Genomic DNA, 21,474 nt, shown 5'->3' on the forward strand with positions numbered 1-21,474 from the left:
CTAGTAATGGTGCTACTGGTAGAAATAGCGTGTAAACAATGTTACTGATTGGAATAGTGTGTAAATGTTGCTAACAATGGTGTTACTGGCTGAAAAGTAGGACCTCTAGGGTGGTTATCTCTGGATTGCTTCCTGTACCGAGGTGAGGGCAGCAACAGGAAGACAGGGGATATGAATGTGTGGCTGGGGGGCTGGTGCAGGAAGCAGGGAGCAGGGATTTAGATTGATAGACCACTGGGATCTCTTCTGGGTAGGGGTCATCTGTATAAAAGGGACGGGTTACATCTTAACTGTAAGGGGACCAACGCTCTGGCAAGCAGGTTTGCTAGTGCTACATGTGTGGGTTTAAACTAAATAGCGGAGGGGGGAGGGGTTGACAAATTGGCAGTATAAAAATGGAGTTAGACAATAGGTGCAGGAGTAGGCCATTTGGCCCTTCGAGCCAGCACCGCCATTCAATGTGATCATGGCTGATCATTCACAATCAGTACCCCGTTCCTGCCTTCTCCCCATACCCCCTGACTCCGCTATCTTTAAGAGCTCTATCTAGCTCTCTCTTGAAAGCAGTGTTAAAGGGGAAGTGAGTACAGGAAAAGTTACAAAAGACTCCCGAATTAATAGGAAGGAAAGTTCGAGAAGGGATAAGAGAGTAAGGTCAGGGGCAATAGTGAGAGGGGAGGTGAATACCAAAGTTGAAATGTTGTATATGAATATGCGAAGTATAAGAAATAAAGTGGATGAGCTTGAGGCTCAGTTAGAGATTGGCAAGTTTGATGTCCTGGGAATTACAGAGACATGGCTGCAAGAGGACCAGGACTGGAAACTGAATATTCAGGGGTATACGTCCTATCGAAAAGACAGACAGGTGGGCAAAGGGGATGGGGTAGCTCTGTTGGTAAGGAATGAAATTCAGTCCCTTGCGAGGGATGACATAGAATCAGGAGATATAGAGTCAGTATGGATAGAACTGAGGAATTGTAAGGGTAAAAAACCGTAATCGGAGTTATCTGCAGGCCCCCAAACAGTAGCCTGGATGCAAGTTGAATCAAGAGATAAAATTGGCATGTAGCAAAGGTAATGCTACGGTGGTTATGGAAGATTTCAACATGCAGGTAAACTGGGAAAATCAGGTTGGTTCTGGACCCCAAGAAAGGGAGTTTGTGGAGTGCCTCCAGGATGGATTTTAGAGCAGCTTGTACTGGTGCCTACCAGGGAGAAGACAATTCTGGATTTAGTGTTGGGTAATGAACCAGATTAGATCAGGGAACTCAAGGTAAAGGAGCCAATAGGAGGTAGTGACCATGATATGATAAATTTTAATTTACAATTTGAGAGGGAGAAAGGAAAATCGGAAGTGTCAGTATTACAGTTGAGCAAAGGGGACCATGGAGGCATGAGGGTGGAGCTGGTCAAAGTTGACTGGAAAGAGACCCTAACAGGGATGACAGTGGAACAACAATAACAGGTATTTCTGGGAATAATACAGAAGGTGCAGGATCAGTTCATTCCAAATAGGAAGAAAGATTCTAAGGGGTGTAAGATGTGAGTGTGGCTGACAAGGGAAGTCAAGGACAGTATAAAAATAAAGGATAAGTAGTATAACATAGCAAAGATGAGCGGGAAGCCAGAGGATTTATTATGGGGAACAAGGAAATGGCAGACGAGTTGAACAGGTACTTTGGATCTGCCTTCACGAAGGAAGAGACAGACAATCTCCCAGATGTGCTAGTGGCCAGAGGACCTAGGGTGACGGAGGAACTGAAGGAAATTCATATGAGGCAGGAAATGGTGTTGGGTAGACTGATGGGACTGAAGGCTGATAAATCTCCAGGGCCTGATGGTCTGCATCCCATGGTACTTAAGGAGGTGGCTCTAGAAATCATGGATGCATTGGTGATCATTTTCCAATGTTCTATAGATTCAGGACCAATTTCTGGGTTGGAGGGTAGCTAATGTTATTCCACTTTTTAAGAAAGGAGGGAGAGAGAAAACGGAATTATAGACCAGTTAGCCTGACATTGGTGGTGGGGAAGATGCTGGAGTCAATTATAAAAGATGAAATAGTGGCACATTTGGATAGCAGTATCAGGATCGGTCCGAGTCAGCATGGATTTACGAAAGGGAAATCATGGTTGACTTATTTTCTGGAATTTTGTGAGCGTGTAACAAGTAAAATGCACAAGGGAGAGCCAGTGGATATAGTGTACGTAGACTTTCAGAAAGCCTTTGATAAGGTCCCACATAGGAGATTAAGGGGGTAGGGTACTGACATGGATAGAAAATTGGTTGGCAGACAGGAAACAAAGAGTAGGGATTAACGGGTCCCTTTCAGAATGGCAGGCAGTGACTAGTGGGGTACCGCAAGGCTCGGTGCTGGGATCTCAGCTATTTACAATATACATTAATGACAGATGAAGGGATTAAAAGTAACATTAGCAAATTTGCAGATGACACAAAGCTGGGTGGCAGTGTGAACTGTGAGGAGGATGCTATGAGGATGCAGGGTGAGTGGACTGTTTGGGTGAGTGGGCAGAAGCATGGCAGATGCAGTTTAATGTGGATAAATGTGAAGTTATTCACTTTGGTGGCAAGAACAGGAAGGCAGATTATTATCTGAATGGTGTCAAGTTGGAAAAGAGGAAGTACAACGAGATCTGGGTGTCCTTGTACATCAATTACTGAAAGTAAGCACGCAGGTACAACAGCCAGTGAAGAAAGCTAATGGCATGTTGGCCTTCATAACAAGAGGAGTTGAGTATAGGAGCAAAGAGGTCCTTCTGCAGTTGTACAGGGTCCTAGTGAGACTACACCTGCAGTATTGTGTGCAGTTTTGGTCTCCAAATTTGAGGAAGGACATTCTTGCTATTGAGGGAGTGCAGCGTAGGTTCATGAGGTTAATTCCCGGGATGGCTGGACTGGGCTTGTATACACTGGAATTTGGAAGGATGAGAGGGGATCTTATTGAAACATATAAGATTATTAAGGGATTGGACACGCTAGAGGCAGGAAACGTGTGGAGGCCAATTCTCTGGATGCTTTCAAGAGAGAGTTAGATAGAGCTCTTAAAGATAGCGGAGTCAAGGGATATGGGGAGAAGGCAGGAATGGGGTACTGATTCTGGATGACGGTGCTGGCTCAAAGGACCGAAATGGCCTACTCCTGCACCTGTTGTCTATTGAAATAGTGTGTAAATGACAGTGGCAGTGGGTGAAATGGGTGTAAATGACACTAACAGTGGTGTTACTGGCTGAAATGGATGTACACAACACTTACCAGTGGTGTCTCTGGCCGAAATAGGGTGTAAACTACATTGGTAGTGGTCAGTGGCTGAAATTGTGTGTAAATGGCACTACCCACGTGAAATATGAGTTACTGTTCCTCCAATTTGTACTGGGCCTCACTCTAACAATGGAGGAGGCCCAGGACAGAAAGGTCAGATTGGGAATGGGAGGGGGAGTTAAAGTGCTGAACAACTGGAAGATCAGGTAGGTTAAGGCGGACTGAGCGGAGGTGTTCAGCGAAACAATCGCCGAGCCTGCACTTGGTCTCGCCGATGTACAGGAGTTGACACCTGGAACAGCGGATACAGTAGATGAGGTTGGAGGAGGTGCATGTGAACCTCCACCTCGCATGAAGAGACTGTTGGGGTCCTTGGATGGAGTCAAGGGGAAGGTAAAGGGACAGGTGTTGCATCTCCTGCGGTTGCAGAGGAAAGTAACTGGGGAGGGTGGTTTGGGTAGGAAGGGACAAGTTGACCAGGGCGTGGTGGAGGGAAAGGTCTCTGCGGAAAGCAGAAAGGGGTGGAGATGGGAAGATGTGGCCAGTGGTGGGATCACGTTGGAGGTGGCGGAAATGTCGGAGGATGTGACACACTGAAATAGTGTGTAAACGGCACTGATTATGGATAGTGGACAGTGCCTGAAATAGGGTTGACATGACACCAGCAGTGGTTAGTCTGAAATAGTGTGTAAACGATATTATCAGTGGTGTTACTGTCTGAAATAGGGTGTAAACAGCACTGATAGTGGATAGTGGACAGTGGCTGAAATAGTGTGTACATGACACTAGCAGTGGTATTAGTCTGAAATAGTGTGTAAATGATATCAGTGGTGTTACTGTCTGAAATAGGGTGTAATGTATAAGATTATTAAGGAGTTGGACACGTTAGAGGCAGGAAACATGTTCCCAATGTTGGGGGAGTCCAGAACAAGGGGCCACAGTTTAAGAATAAGGGGTAGGCCATTTAGAACTGAGATGAGGAAAAACTTTTTCAGTCAGAGAGTTGTGAATCTGTGGAATTCTCTGCCTCAGAAGGCAGTGGAGGCCAATTCTCTGAATGCATTCAAGAGAGAGCTAGGTAGAGCTCTTAAGGATAGCGGAGTCAGGGGGTATGGGGAGAAGGCAGGAACGGGGTACTGATTGAGAATGATCAGCCATGATCACATTGAATGGCGGTGCTGGCTCGAAGGGCCGAATGGCCTCCTCCTGCACCTATTGTCTAAACGGCACTGGTAGTGGTCACTGGGTGAAATGGGTGTAACTGACACTAGCAGTAGTGTTACTGGGTAAAATGGGTGTAAATGACTGGCTGAAATGGGATGTAGTGGAGTGAGGAGAAGAGTTACTGGCTACAATGTGATGTAAACTACACTAGTGTTATTGGCTGCATTAATGTGTATATGACGTGGTGTTACTGGTCGAAATAGGGTGTAAACGACACTAGCAGTGGTGTTACTTGTTGAAATAGATGCAAACGATACTATCAGTGGTGTTACTGGCTAAGATAGAACGTAAACAATACTAGTAGCGGTGTTACTGGCTGAAATAGGGTGTAAAAGACACTATCAGTGGCGTCACTGGCTGGAATAAGGTGTGAAGGGCAGTAGTTAGCAAAAATTGTGCTGCGTGGAGGCACAAAGCAAGCGAGATTAGAAATTATCTGGGAAGAAAAAGGAGTTAAATGCTGTAAATGTGAACTGTAAGGCTAGCATGTCTAACTATCTGAAATTCACTGGATTATGGAAAATTATTGTGGATTTATTGTCACGTTTACCAAGGTGCAGTGATAGATATTTTTATATATTTACGTGCGAACACAATAAAGAAATAATATTTAGTTATTAAATAATATTTGAATTATAATTCTTTCATCAGAAGGTGGTGAATCTGTGGGATTCATTGCCAGAGAAGACTGGAGGCCAAGTCAATGGATATTTCTAAGTTGCAGATCGATAGGTTCTTGATTAGTACAGGTGTCAGGGGTTAAGGGGAGAAGGCAGGGGAATGGGGTTAAGAGGGAAAGATATATCAGGCATGATTGAATGGTGGAGTAGACCTGATAGGCCGAATGGCTGAATTCTGCTTCTTTGACTTGTCCAACATCCACATTGAGGTAGAAGAGCATTGGACATCTGGAAGGACTGTTCAGAAGCTTGATAACAACTGGAGCAGAAGCTTGATAACAGATGGAGAAGCAGCTGTTCTGGTGGTGTGCGCTTTCAAGCTTCCGTATCTACTGCCTGAGAGTGGGGAGGAGAAGGGATGAGCGGGTTGGGAAATGTCGTCGATTATGTTGGCTATTTTTCTGAGGCAATATAAAGTTTAGTTGCAATCAACGGTGGCAATTCTGTCTGTGATGACTAGTTACATCCTCAACTCTGCGATGTCAAGTCACAAGTGTTTTATTGGCATATGTTCTGGAACGGAACAATGAAATTCTTACTTGCAGCAACTCAACAGATATGTAAACATAGTACTCAGTAGACACTATAATAAACACCAAAAGGAAGTTTATTATATAAAACAAACAAACATGTAGTTTGCATTGTATACATATGTTTTAACCTTTCTCTTTCAGTGGTTGCTTTTGCACGTATAATCAGCTTCATGTGTAAATCTGGGTAGTCAGTGGCAACAACTTGTAAAGAAGAGACCCTCTGAATTTAGAAGTGCAAATTTTTTTTCATCTTTTTGGTTTGCCAAGTGCTTCATATAAACGACTCTCCACATTGATTCTGCCATTGCTCATGATAATAGTGATGAGCCACTCTGGCCAGAGTTTCCACCTGTAGCCTCCTATCTAGCCTGAACATGGGGGGCTGCTTTCAGCATCTTTGTTTACTGGTGAGGTGGGTGCATCGAATGTGCTGTCCACGTTTCTTGCCCCTGAGAATTCTTTGACATTTTTTTAAAGTTACAGCTGGAGCTTTTTCTTCTGTGAAAGTCGAAAGTTCCTTCAATAATTATTCAAAATAGTTTCTATTTAACAGCAAAAATATATATTACTGCAAGCTAAAAAGTACTACTAGGTGTTTGTTACATTATTTAATGGAGTTAGGTGTCAATCGAAGCAATGGCTTGTCAATTTCAATTGCTAGTCATAAGGAATAGGAGTAGAATTAGGCCATTTGGCCCATCAAGTCTACTCTGCCATTCAATCATGGCTGATCTATCTCTCCCTCCTAACCCCAATCCCCTGCCTTCTCATAACCTCTGACACCTGCAGAATCTATCTCTGCCTTAAAAACATCCACTGGCTTGGTTACCACAGCCTTCTGTGGCAAAGAATTCCAAAGATTCACCACCCTCTGACTAAATAAATTTCTCCTCATCTCCTTCCTAAAAGAACGTCTTTTAATTCTGAGGCTATGACCGCTAGTCCTAGACTCTCCCACTAGTGACACTTATGACCTTATCAATGACCTAATTCTGCTTCTGTGTCTTATGGTCTTAGAACAGGAATGTGACGGGCATGTGCAAATCCCATGCAATTTAAAAATGCTACTGACAGAAGATTGGAGCCAGAATATGAAAGTGCTGTTTCTAAATTTATTTTTCCTGTACCTTCTAGCAAAATACACACGTGGATGTCGTTCGCTTTCCTTGTGTGGTTTACATAAATGAAGTTCGTGTCATTCCTCCTGGAGTCAAAGCTCACAATAGCTTGCCTGACAATAGAGCGTTTGGGTAAGTGGGGATGCCTCTCGAGTTCCTTTAATTATTAATCAACTTAAATGTTAATTTCCTTGCAAGGGTATATTTGCACCCAAAGTCCAATAATCTTTGATCAAATTAATATCTATTAAGAGTGAAAAAAATCAGCGGTGAATTAAAAAATATATAAATGAGCTTCACTGCAAGTTTCTGACGTAAATTGTATTGGATTAGAATGTAGGTTTTGCTTGATGTGTTTTTAATTTTCTTCAGGGAGACCTCCCCACATGCTTTTCAGTTAGACTTGTTTTTCAACAACGTCAGTAAACCAAGCGCACCTGTCTTTGACCGATTAGGAAGGTAAGGGCAATTGTCTCTTTTTAATTTGGGTTGTGATCTGCAACTGAATTTGAGTACCAGTTGTGTAAAACATTTTTTTTTGTGCTCATAATTTGTGTGAAAGTTCAAAATGTCTTCTAGCTAACTATTTGAGTCATTATCTGAATCAAGCATTTAGTTTATGGAGGAAGAAAAAAAAGAAAATATCTTTCTCTTGTTACATTTTCACAAATGCATGATGCCTTTCAACCATCTTATCCACACTGGCATTCTGATCGCCATTTATCACTTGGGAACAATAATTATCAAAGGGCTATTGAATATTGCATTTAATGTGTCACAGTAACTTACCATGAACTGGCAAGGACTTCTATCCCTTACTGATCATGTTATTTGTTTCGGCTTATCAAGGCAAGAAAGTCATTCTCTGGGTTTAGAGAGAGGTTTCATTATTCTGTGCATGAGATGAATGGAGGGAGTTAAACTTTGTGATGTATGAATTCTTAAAATGGACAGAATTAAAAATGATCGGTAGGAATTGTAAGGGTAAAAAGACCCTAATGGGAGTTATCTATAGGCCCCCAAACAGTAGCCTCGACATAGGGTGCAAGTTGAATCAGGAGATAAAATTGGCGTGTCACAAATGTAATGCTACGGTGGTTATGGGAGATTTCAACATGCAGGTAGACTGGGAAAATCAGGTTGGAAATGGACCCCAGGAAAGAGAGTTTGTAGAGTGCCTTCGAGATGGATTCTTAGAACAACTTGTACTGGAGCCTACCAGTGAGAAGGCAATTCTGGATTTAGTGTTGTGTAATGATCCTGATCTGATAAGGGGACTAGAGGTAAAAGAGCCATTAGGAGGCAGTGATCACAACATGATAAGTTTTACTCTGCAAATGGAAAGGCAGAAGGGAGAATCGGAAATGTCAGTATTACAGTATAGCAAAGGGGATTACAGAGGCATGAGGCAGGAGCTGGCCAAAATTGACTGGAAGGAGGCCCTAGCAGGGAAGACGGTAGAACAGCAATGGCAGGTATTCCTGGGAATAATGCAGAGGTTGCAGGATCAATTTATCCCAAAGAGGCGGAAAGACTCTAAGGGGAGTAAGAGATACCTGTGGCTGACAAGGGAAGTCAAGGACAGCATAAAAATTAAGGGGAGGAAGTATAACATAGCAAAGAAGAGTGGGAAGACAGAGGATTGGGACTCTTTTAAAGAGCAACAAAAGTTAACTAAAAAGGCAATACGGGGAGAAAAGATGAGGTACGAGGGTAAACTAGCCAATAATATAAAGGAGGATAGCAAAAGTTTTTTTAGGTACGTAAAGAGGAAAAAAATAGTCAAAGCAAATGTGGGTCCCTTGAAGACAGAAGCTGGGGAATTTATTATGGGGAACAAAGAATTGGCAGACGAGTTAAACCATTACTTTGGATCTGTCTTCACTGAGGAAGATACACACAATCTCCCAAATGTTCTAGGGGCCGGAGAACCTAGGGTGATGGAGGAACTGAAGGAAATCCACATTAGGCAGGAAATGGTTTTGGGTAGACTGATGGGACTGAAGGCTGATAAATCCCCAGGGCCTGATGGTCTGCATCCCAGGGTACTTAAGGAGGTGGCTCTAGAAATAGTGGAAGCATTGGAGATCATTTTTCAATGTTCTGTAGATTCAGGATCAGTTCCTGTGGATTGGAGGATAGCAAATGTTATCCCACTTTTTAAGAAAGGAGGGAGAGAGAAAACGGGTAATTATAGACCAGTTAGTCTGACATCAGTGGTGGGGAAGATGCTGGAGTCAATTATAAAAGACGAAATTGCTGAGCATTTGGATAGCAGTAACAGGATCATTCCGAGTCAGCATGGATTTACGAAGGGGAAATCATGCTTGACAAATCTACTGGAATTTTTTGAGGATGTAACTAGGAAAATTGACAGGGGAGAGTCAGTGGATGTGGTGTACCTCGACTTTCAGAAAGCCTTCGACAAGGTCCCACATAGGAGATTAGTGGGCAAAATTAGAGCACATGGTATTGGGGGTAGGGTACTGACATGGATAGAAAATTGGTTGACAGACAGAAAGCAAAGAGTGGGGATAAATGGGTCCCTTTCGGAATGGCAGGCAGTGACCAGTGCGGTACCGCAAGGTTCGGTGCTGGGACCCCAGCTATTTACGATATACATTAATGACTTAGATGAAGGGATTAAAAGTACCATTAGCAAATTTGCAGATGATACTAAGCTGGGGGGTAGTGTGAATTGTGAGGAAGATGCAATAAGGCTGCAGGGTGACTTGGACAGGTTGTGTGAGTGGGCGGATACATGGCAGATGCAGTTTAATGTAGATAAGTCAAGTCAAGTCAAGTCAATTTTATTTGTATAGCACATTTAAAAACAACCCACGTGTTATTCACTTTGGAAGTAAGAATAGAAAGGCAGAATATTATCTGAATGGTGTCAAGTTAGGAAGAGGGGATGTTCAACGAGATCTGGGTGCCCTAGTGCATCAGTCACTGAAAGGAAGCATGCAGGTACAGCAGGCAGTGAAGAAAGCCAATGGAATGTTGGCCTTCATAACAAGAGGAGTTGAGTATAGGAGCAAAGAGGTCCTTCTACAGTTGTACCGGGCCCTGGTGAGACCGCACCTGGAGTACTGTGTGCAGTTTTGGTCTCCAAATTTGAGGAAGGATATTCTTGCTATTGAGGGCGTGCAGCGTAGGTTCACTAGGTTAATTCCCGGAATGGCGGGACTGTCATATGTTGAAAGGCTGGAGCACTTAGGCTTGTATACACTGGAATTTAGAAGGATGAGGGGGGATCTTATTGAAGCATATAAGATAATTAGGGGATTGGACACATTAGAGGCAGGAAACATGTTCCCAATGTTGGGGGAGGCCAGAACAAGGGGCCACAGTTTAAGAATAAGGGATAGGCCATTTAGAACGGAGATGAGGAAGAACTTTTTCAGTCAGAGAGTGGTGAAGGTGTGGAATTCTCTGCCTCAAAAGGCAGTGGAGGCCAGTTCGTTGGATGCTTTTTTTTTTTTTTTTTTTTTTTTTTGAAAAGCATATGTACAAATAGAAATAAGAAAAAACACATTTGTTACAAAGTTCTTACATAGCTTCAATTTTTAAATTTTTGAAGAGAGAAAGTAAAAATAAAAATAAAAAAACTATAAACTTGGGGAGAGAGAATAAGAGGGTTAATAAAAAAAAAAAGGATCTAACAATAAAAATTAAAGGGAGTAGATCCGGGAGACAATAACCACAGTTGTACATCCAACCCCTAACTCAAGTTTCAACTTTTAATTTAAATTTTTTTATTTTAGTCCTGTGCCAAACCCATTTACTTTTCTAAAAATTCAATAAATGGAGACCATATTTTTAAAAATAACTCAGGTTTGTCGATTAAGGCAAACCTTATTTTTTCCAAATGCAGGGTCTCTGTCATTTCCGTAGTCCACATTTTAATTGTGGGGGTTATTGGTTTTTTCCAAAATTTAAGTATTAATTTTTTCGCAGTTATTAGACTGTAATCAAAAAAATGTACCTGACTTACTGTAAAATTTGTAGTATGTTCTGATAATCCTAATATAATTAATTTTGGGTCCATATCTAATTTTTTATTAATAACTTTAGAAACTATTTTAAAAATCTCCAACCAGAAGTTTTGCATTTTTATACAAGTTACGAAAATATGAGTTAAATTAGCTTCTTGAAATTGACATTTATCACAAATAGGAGATACTAGGAAAAATCCTATTTAATTTCGTCTTCGAATAATGTAATCTATGTATTATTTTAAATTGTATTAAGGAATGTCTAGTATTCAATGAACATTGATGTATATGTAGTAAGCTTTCATCCCATATATCTTGCATTATAAATTGATTCAATTCGTCCTCCCATGCTCGTCTATAAGATTCTGATGACGGAATGTCAGTGTCAAGGAGAGTATTGTAAATAAAGGATATTAATTTATTTGAATTATAATATCGATTCAGGCATACATCAAGTGTTTCTGGACCTCTAAACTTATATTCTTGCATGTGTGATTTTACATAATCTCTAAGTTGTAAATATCTAAAATAATTATTAACATGTAATCCGTACTTCTGCTGTAACTCCTGAAACGAAAGAAAAGTTCCCTTATGATAAAGATCTCCCACCCTTTTGATTCCATAACTTTTCCATTGAGCAAAGCCTCTATCTAAGACAGACGGTTTAAAAGAAGGATTATTCGCAATAGGAAGGAAAACAGATAATTTACTCAATTTTAACGTAAGCTTTAATTGTTTCCAGGTACGGATAACACTATGTATAATGGGATTACCTCCATATGTTTTTTTATTTAAATTTATTGGAGCTAAGAGGATCGCACCAATATCAAATGGTAAACAATCCTCTTTCTCCATCTTTAACCAATCCGGTTGTTGATCAGAATCATCCAAATTTGAGGAAGGATATTCTTGCTATTGAGGGCGTGCAGCGTAGGTTCACTAGGTTAATTCCCGGAATGGCGGGACTGTCGTATGTTGAAAGGCTGGAGCAATTAGGCTTGTATACACTGGAATTTAGAAGGATGAGGGGGGATCTTATTGAAACATATAAGATAATTAGGGGATTGGACACATTAGAGGCAGGAAACATGTTCCCAATGTTGGGGGAGTCCAGAACAAGGGGCCACAGTTTAAGAATAAGGGGTAGGCCATTTAGAACGGAGATGAGGAAGAACTTTTTCAGTCAGAGAGTGGTGAAGGTGTGGAATTCTCTGCCTCAGAAGGCAGTGGAGGCCAGTTCGTTGGATGCTTTCAAGAGAGAGCTGGATAGAGCTCTTAAGGATAGCGGAGTGAGGGGGTATGGGGAGAAGGCAGGAACGGGGTACTGATTGAGAGTGATCAGCCATAATCGCATTGAATGGCGGTGCTGGCTTGAAGGGCTGAATGGCCTACTCCTGCACCTATTGTCTATTGTTATTTAAAGGTGTTTTAACTCATCTAACAAAGTTCTATCTTGGATTGAAAAAATCGTAAAACAATATTTTGAAATAAATGTAACCTATCTCTTTTATGTTCTTTCACAGTCTTGATTATGATGAAAATGCATCTATCATTTTTAGACCAAGCAATAAGGTAAGCTTGGTGTCAGTGTATATTGCATTTTGCGAAGCAAGCACTTTTTATAACTTGTTTTCTGTCTATACTCTTGTTTGTCCTCCTTTTGCAGTGTGATTGATTTTTATCTGTCTTTACATTCCCTCAAATGTCAGTGAATGGGTGAGGCAGGTGAACTACTGTGAGTGGTGAATTTGTTGCCTGGTTTTTGAATGGGTTGTTCTATCAAATTTTACAGTATCTGTATTTTTTTTTTAACTTGAGTCACATTTCCCTCTCTAGTACAGCAGATTTATTTAGGATAAAAACATGGATTATTCTAGTTCTAATTTTATCTGTAAGTTATCAAAATTTTATGTTTTAATGTTTATTAAATTGCAAGAAAATATTTGCCTAGAAATTCTAGTTCACCCTGTTGCAAACATCGAAACAGAGAAAATAGGTGCAGGAGTAGGCCATTTGGCCCTTCGAGCCAGTACCGCCATTCAATATGATCATGGCTGATCATCCAAAATCAGTACTCTGTTCCTGCTTTCTCCCCATACCCCTTGATTCATTTAGCTCTAAGAGCTAATCTAACTCTCTTGAAAACATCTAATGGCCTCCACAGCCTTCTGTGGCAGAGAATTCCACAGATTCACAACTCTCTGGGTGTGCAGTTTTGGTCTCCAAATTTGAGGAAGGATATTCTTGCTATTGAGGGCGTGCAGCGTAGGTTCACTAGGTTAATTCCCGGAATGGCGGGACTGTCGTATGTTGAAAGGCTGGAGCAATTAGGCTTGTATACACTGGAATTTAGAAGGATGAGGGGGGATCTTATTGAAACATATAAGATAATTAGGGGATTGGACACATTAGAGGCAGGAAACATGTTCCCAATGTTGGGGGAGTCCAGAACAAGGGGCCACAGTTTAAGAATAAGGGGTAGGCCATTTAGAACGGAGATGAGGAAGAACTTTTTCAGTCAGAGAGTGGTGAAGGTGTGGAATTCTCTGCCTCAGAAGGCAGTGGAGGCCAGTTCGTTGGATGCTTTCAAGAGAGAGCCGGATAGAGCTCTTAAGGATAGCGGAGTGAGGGGGTATGGGGAGAAGGCAGGAACGGGGTATTGATTGAGAGTGATCAGCCATGATCGCATTGAATGGCGGTGCTTGCTCGAAGGGCTGAATGGCCTACTCCTGCGTCTATTGTCTATAAAAGGTTTTTCCTCATTTCAGTCCTAAATTGACTACCCCCATATACTTAAATCGTGACCCCTGGTTCTGTACTCCCCCAACAAGGGGAACATTTTTCCTGCATCTAGCCTGTCCAATCCCTTAAGAACTTTATATGTTTCCATAAGATCCCCTCTCATCCGTCTAAATTCAATGGACTGTTTTATGCTACTTTTGCCCATTTCCATTTTCGAAAAGAGCTCACAAAATCATTGTAAATTTTGTGTGAACTAGTGCGATGGCATTAACAAAAAACAATGCTGAAAAACGTGTATCAGACCTATAATTGCTGAGCAGTACTACAAATTGAGCTAGCATTTAAAGAACTTGAAAGGCAACCACAGCACAGCTGTTGGAAAGGTTACCCTGAAGAGGAGGTAAAAGGGCAGCTTTGTCCTTTGATAGTGGTAATGTAACCTGGTCGGATAGTTGGTAGTGTAACCTAATTTTGAAATATTGGCCCAATCGACCCTTGTGGTACAAATCGTCCAATGCTGGTGTGAGCTGCTCATTCTCTCCCCCCCCCTCCCGTATCCCTATCACTTGCCAAGCTTGGTCCTGTCCCCATCTCTCTTCGAGCTTTCTCCCCCTATTATAATCAGCCCGAGGAAGGGCCCTGACCTGAGATGTATCTCATCCATGTTCTCCAGAGAAGCTGACTGACCCACTGAGTTACTCCAGCATTTTGTGACATCTTTGAAGATCAGAAGTGATTTGTTTGAAAACAAAATGCTGTGACCAATGAAAAGAATTAGTTAACTTTTTGCTGCATGGTACCATGCAATAGAGGTCATTTTTATTCACTTCACATTTGCTAATCCTACAGAATGCGCTCCTAATATTTGTGATTTACAAATGAAGATTAGAGATTTATTTCCAAAGTTGTATGGAACTGCTTTCATGTGCAAATTATGCACATCATCTGGGCAATTATTTTGTTTTTTTTTCCACAAGTACACAAATACTGAAAATGCTTTTGTAGTACAAAGTGCAGCGAATTTAAGAGCTGTTCTCATTATTTCCCTGTAACTCGAGTCATTTGATTGAATCACAAGTATGTTTGGAATGGAGGTGTGATGCAATTTTGCCCGGCTGTTACTCAAATGAGTTTGTTTTTAACGTTACATAATCCCCACAGGTCAATACAGACGGAATTGTCCTGAAAGGTTGGTACAACTGCCTAACCTTGGCAATTTATGGGACTGTAGATCGTGTGATAAGTCATGACCGAGACTCCCCTCCTCCACCTCCACCACCACCTCCTCCTCCACAGCAGCAACAACCACAACAGCAGCAAGCCCAGCAGCAGCAACACCAGCTGCAGCAGCCGCAACCAGCTCTTAAAAGGAGTGTAAAACATGGTAAGGATTGATTATAAGATACGTCAGGGTGTGTGTTTCTTTTGTTACTTCGAGTCTGACGTTCTGTTTAAGAATGAATAAATGAATAAGTTTATTGGCCAAGTATGTACACATACAAGGAATGTGCCTTGGTGCTCTGCTTGCAAGTAACAACACGAACATACAGTAAACAATTAAGAATAAAGCATAAAACATTAAAACATAAGAATGCAACATTACAGTTTAAACATGTGAGTGAAATAAACCGGAGCAAAAGGAGACTAGAGACCTTTGGTTATTGAGTAGAGCTACTACTCGTGGGAAAAAAAGCTGTTTTTATGTCTGGCTGTGGCTGCTTTGACAGTCTGGAGTCACCTTCCAGAGGGAAGTGCTTCAAAGAGTTTGTGACCAGGGTGAGAGGGGTAGAGATGATCTTGCCCGCTCGCTTCCTGGTCCTTGTAGTGTACAGTTCGTCAATGGGGGGGGGGGGAGGTTGCAGCCAACAACCTTCTCAGCTGATTGAACGATGCGCTGCAGCCTCCGGATGTCGTGCTTGGTGGCTGAGACAAACCAGATCATGATAGAGAAGGTGAGGCGGACTCAATGATAGCAGTATAGAATTGGACCATCATTGCCTGTGGCAGATTGTGTTTCCTCAGTTGCCGCGGGAAGTACATCCTCTGTTGGGCCTTTTTGACTGTGAAGTCGATGGTGGCCCCCCATTTAATATCCTTGGAGGTGATGGTTCCAAGGAACTTAAATGACTCCACGGATGTGACTATGGTGTTGTTGATGGTGATTGAGGGGAGGGGGAGCTCTCCTAAAGTCTACAATCAATTCCACTGTCTGAAGAGCATTGAGCTCCAGGTTGTTGCGATGGCACCAGGATGCCACCTGTGTCACTTCCCGACTGTAGGCAGATTCCTCCCCATCCTGGATCAGTCCAATCAGGGTAGTGTCATCCGCAAACTTGAGCTTGACAGAGAAGTCTGTGGAGGTGCAGTCGTTAGTGTAGAGAGAGTAAAGGAGAGGGGAGAAAACGCAGCCTTGCGGTGCTCCTCTGCTGAGGGTCTGCGGGTCCGGGATGTGCTTTCCCAGCCTCGCATGCTGCTTCCTGTCTGTCAGGAAGTTGATGATCCACTGACAGAGGGGTTCAGGCACAATCAACTGGGAGAGTTTGGAGTGTAGTAGCTCTGACACAATAGGTTAAATGCAGAGCTAAAGTCCACAAACAGAATCCTTGCATAGGTCCCCTTGTGGTCTAGGTGCTGGAGGATGAAGTGCAGGCCAAGATTGACTGTGTCATCCACCGATCTATTGGCCCTATATGCAAACTGCAGTGGGTCCAGCAGGGAGTTTGTGATGTTTTTCAGCTGGGCCAGTACAAATCTTTCAAAGGTCTTCATGACTACAGAGGTCAGTGCGAGAGGCCGGCAGTCATTAAGACCAGTGATCCTTGTCTTTTTGGGCACAGGGACAATAGTGGTGACTTTGAAGCAGGCAGGGACAGTATACATTTGCAGGGACTGGTTGAAAATGTGTGATAAATTACGTGATCTCAGTGGTAGTGAAAACTTGTATGTAGTTTTGTTATCTCTGGCCTATTTGGAACCTTTAAAATTAGTAGCCTGAAATTGATTTTTTGTTGTTGCTGCATTTGCTAACTTGAACCATAATCTGTGTCGCTGTGTGAGGAAGAGATTATAAAGTGCAGGTTACGTTATTTTGGACAGCATGTTGCTGCCTTAGCTCCAGAGACCCAAGTTCGATCCTGACTACAGGTGCTGTCTGTACAGAGTTTGTATGTTCTCCCTGTGTTCTGCGTGCGTTTTCTCCGGGTGCTCCGGTCTCCTCTCACACGCCAAAGATGTACAGGTTTGTAGGTTAATTGGCTTGGTATAATTGTAAATTGTCCCTAGTGTGTGTAGGATAGTGTTAGGGTGCAGGGATCGCTGGGCCGAATGGCCTGTTTTTACGCTGTGTCTCTAAACTAAACTAAGTTAATACAGTAGGAAAAAAACTGCAGATACTGGTTTAAATCAAAGGTAGACACAAAATGCTGGAGTAAATCAGCGGGTCAGGTAGCATCTCAGGAGATAAGGAATGGGTGACGTTTCGGGTCGAGACCTTCAGGGTCTTGACCCGAAACGTTACCCATTCCTTCTCTCCTGAGATGCTGCCTGACCCGCTGAGTTACTCCAGCATTTTGTGTCTACCGTTAAGTTAATGCAGTACATTGTTGTGTTACATTTTTTATTCATTACGTAAGCTATTTTCAGATTTACAGTGATTTAGCAATGTTTAAAATAGAAGCTGCCTATTTTGTTTCTTGTTAATATTTGGTAGCTTGTGTTTCAAAAACTCCTGTCTTGCTTAATTTTTTTTCTGGGTACCTTTAGATTGGGATAAGGAGGATCAATTTAATGAAAATCCCCCAAGACCACAGCCAAGGGGACCTCGAACACCTCCAGGACCCCCTCCACCTGATGATGATGAAGAGGAAACATTACCTCAGACTGGTAAATTAAATTAAAGAAATCAGTGTTGTTATCAACAATATTTAATACTGGTACCAATAATTTCAATCCAAATCAAAGATGTGCTGCCATAAATTGTCTGAAGAAGGGTCTTGACCCATTCCTTCTCTCCTGAGATGCTGCCTGACCTGCTGAGTTACTCCAGCATTTTGTGAAATAAATGCCATAAATTGTTGGTAAATTCCTTTGGAATTTGTTTCCTAATCATGGATTTATAATGGAACCATATCTTGAAGTTCAATGCTCTTCATGAGTGGTATTAGTAAAGTTTTATCTCGCATATGGCATCATGGCTGCTGATGTTATGGTGCAGTCGTACGAGACATTGGTGATGGAGTATAGTGTCCGGTTTGGTCACCCAGCCATAGGAAAGATGGCATTAAGTTAGAAGGGAGTGCAAACAATACTTGCAATGATGTTGCCAAGATATCACTCAAGTGCAAAGATGATTTCGTTTAGAGATACAGCGCGGAAACAAGCCCTTCGGCCCACCGTGTCTGAACAGACCAGCAATCCCCGCACTATCCTACGCACACCATGGACAATTTACATTTATACCAAGTCAATTAACCTACAAACCTGTACGTCTTTGGAGTGTGGGAGGGAACCGAAGATCTCGGAGAAAACCCACGCAGGTGACGGGGAGAACGTACAAACTCTGTACAGACAAACACCCGTAATCGGGATCGAACCCGGGTCCCTGGCGCTGTACGGCAGTAACTAGCATTTTACATGAATGTTGCCTGAACTTGAGGGACTGAGTTTAGAAAGAAGACAGGCTAGAACCTTATTCCTTAAAACACAGGAGACTGAGTTTTACATTTACAAATGTAAAAATTGTCCCTAGTGGGTGTAGGATAGTGTTAATGTACGGGGATCACTGGGCGGCACGGACTTGGAGGGCCGAAAAGGCCTGTTTCCGGCTGTAGATATATGATATGATATGATATGAGGGGTGATCTTGTAGCGGTGTATAAAATCATGAGGGTAATAAATCAGGTGAATGCACAATTTTCCCCAGGGATGGGGAATCAAGAACAAGAAGGGAGTAGGCTTGAAGGGAGAGGTTTAGTAGCAACATTTGCACACAGCGAAAGGCCTGTATATGGAACAAATTGCCAGAGAAAGTGGTTGTGGCAGGTACAACAACAGTACTCAAAAGACCTTTGGACTGGTACATGGATAGGAAAGGTTGAGAGAGATGTGGTTCAAATGCAGTCAAATGAGTAACTTAGATGGACATTTCGCTTGTTATGCACAAAATTGGACCAAAGAACATGTTTCCCTGCTGTGACTCGATCAAGTGGTAGTTTATTGTGATGGATATGTAACATCGTTACTGTGGTTGGTTATAACACTAATCAGCCCCACTAGAAATATATTTGTCCATGGTAAGTGATCAGCTAAGGGTGATGAGATCTGCCACTTTTGCATATGATTTGATTACTGCTCATTGTCCAAGTAATGATGTCAAAATATAACATTTAATATGAACACTGTTAAAGAATGAAATGACTTAGTAGATGTTATACATTTAGGATGATATGTAAATAGAAAGCTCAGAAAAAGTTTGGAATTTATTTGATTAGCAAATTTAAGATTCGGGAATTTATAAAATGTTTAAGGAGAAAAAGTGGGTATAAATAGAAAGAAATTGAAGTGGAAATGTGTCAAGACGAAGTGAAGGTTTCTTTCAAAGAATTGTCAATGAAGTACAGTAAGTCTGAAGAAGGGTCTCGACCCGAAACGCCACCCATTCCTTCTCTCCAAAGATGCTGCCCGTCCCGCTGAGTTACTCCAGCTTTTTGTGTCTATCTACAGTGTTTTAAGATCTGATTCATAATTTTACTCGTGGATAAAAATATAGATGAAAATATTGCCTTGAAAATATCAATGGATATTTTTAAGACAGAGATAGATAGATTCTTAATTAGTACATAGAAACATAGAAAATAGGTGCAGGAGTAGGCTATTCGGACCTTCGAGCCAGCACCACCATTCAATATGATCATGACTGATCATCCAAGATCAGTACCCCGTTCCTGCTTTTTTCTCCATATCCCTTGATTCCTTTAGCCCTAAGAGCTAAATCTAACTCGCTCTTGTACGGGTGTCAGGGGTTATGGGGAGAAGGCAGGAAAATGTGATTAGGAAGGAGCGATAGCTCAGCCATGATTGAATGGCGGAGCAGACTTGATGGACCGAATGGCCTAATTCTGCACCTATCACTTATGAATTTATGAATCATATTCTATGCCCTCATTGTCTTCAGTTAGCAAGGTCAAAGGGAAAATGAAAAGTAGTTTTCATTGATCTCAAAAATTGTTCAAAAAATTATTGTGACTATTTATTAATTGATGTTATGGCATTGACTTTATCCCTAAATTAACCCACAGCCATTAACCCATTTTCATGCCTTCAGGCGCACTGATTTATGGCTATACTTGCCAAGGAGGGAATGCATAGGAAATTTACTAGGCTGTCCGTACAGACGTTGCATGACGAGAAATTGAGCAAACTAGTCATGTGTTTTCTATTGTTTTGAAGAACCGGAGTAAAACATTGTTAAATTTGGCTGGGACGATGTTTCCCTTGGTTGAGATTGATTTTGCAGGAAAAGGTATTGAGACAAAGATCAACCATGATCATATCATATCATATCATATATATACAGCGCGGAAACTGGCCTTTTCGGCCCACCAAGTCCGCGCCGCCCAACGATCCCCGTACATTAACACTATCCTACACCCACTAGAGACAATTTTTTACATTTACCCAGCCAATTAACCTACAATCCTATTATGGATCAGGTTTGAAGGGGCTAAAATGTCTTTCTTATAATTCTGCCATGGAATCATACAGCACGGAAACGGGCCTTGCAGCCCAACTTGCCCGTGCAGACCCAGATGCCCCATCTACGCTAGTACCACCTGCCTGCATTTAGCCCATATCCCTCTAAAATGCTCCTATGCATTTAAATTGTTTCTTAAATGTTGTTATAGTACCTGCCTCAATTACCTCCTCAGGTAGCTCGTTGTAGACACCCACCACACACTGATAAAACTGCCCCTCAGGGTCCTATTAAATCTTTCCCCTCTCACCTTATCTGTCAACATATTTATAAGGAATAGTTTGCACCATTGCAAATTTAATTTTAAGAAAACAATTTTGTTATTGATGTTTTTAGAAGTTTTGCAATTAAATTCAAAGTTCTTCTAATGAAAAATTGGAACGATTTATTGTTTCAGTCGCTGCGGATAAAGAGGATGAAAGTGAACAAAGGGAGGATTACTTTGAACCCATTTCTCCAGATCGTTCTTCAACTCAGCAAGAGGCACAGTTTTCTGAAGGTGAAGAGGAGGAGGAACCTCCAGATGATGAAGATGAAGACGAGGAGGAGGATGCAGCAGAAGGGGAAGATGAAGATGAGCGCACTGTGGAAAGTATTGAAGAGGAAGATGATGTAGAGGAGGAAGTAGAAGTTGATGGTATGTTTCAGTTCACTTTATTGTCACGTGTACCGAGGTGCAGTGAAAAGCTTTTGTTGCGTGCTCACCAGCTAGCAGAAAGACAATACATGATTACAATTGAGCCATTCGCAGTGTACAGACACATGATAAGGGATTAACTTTTAGTGCATGGTAAAGCCAGTAAAATCCGATCAAAGTTAGTCCGAGGTTCCCCGATGAGGTAGATAGGAGTTCAGGACTGTTCTCCGGTTGTGGTAAGATGGTTCAGTTGCCTGATAACAGCTGGGAAGAAACCGTCCTTGAATCTGGAGGTGTGCGTTTTCACACTTCGATACCTTTTGCCCGATGGGAGAAGAGGGAGTGGCCAGGGTGCGACTGGTCCTTGATGCTGCAGGCCTTGCTGAAGCAGCGTGAGGTATAAATGGAGTGAACGGAAGGGAAGTTGGTTTGTGTGATGGTTTGGGCTGCTTCCACAATTTGCTGCAACATATAACCATATAACAACTACAGCACGGAAACAGGCCCGTTCG

At 42.0% G+C, this 21,474-nt stretch overlaps 1 protein-coding gene across 4 annotated transcripts in view; it reads left to right on the top strand.

Annotated features, from left to right (window-relative positions):
- The window catches only part of virma (vir like m6A methyltransferase associated), a 73,327-nt gene that overhangs the window by 1,952 nt on the left and 49,901 nt on the right, over positions 1-21,474 (top strand). For all 4 annotated transcript variants that reach the window (XM_078397178.1, XM_078397176.1, XM_078397175.1 and 1 more), the window contains exons 2-7: positions 6,851-6,966; positions 7,207-7,293; positions 12,356-12,404; positions 14,736-14,958; positions 17,337-17,456; positions 20,723-20,962. In XM_078397178.1, coding sequence (XP_078253304.1) covers positions 6,851-6,966; positions 7,207-7,293; positions 12,356-12,404; positions 14,736-14,958; positions 17,337-17,456; positions 20,723-20,962 — 835 coding nt within the window. The remainder of the gene's footprint in view (positions 1-6,850; positions 6,967-7,206; positions 7,294-12,355; positions 12,405-14,735; positions 14,959-17,336; positions 17,457-20,722; positions 20,963-21,474) is intronic.

Source organism: Rhinoraja longicauda, chromosome 4 (assembly GCF_053455715.1).
Source record: "Rhinoraja longicauda isolate Sanriku21f chromosome 4, sRhiLon1.1, whole genome shotgun sequence".
NCBI lineage: Eukaryota > Metazoa > Chordata > Chondrichthyes > Rajiformes > Arhynchobatidae > Rhinoraja > Rhinoraja longicauda.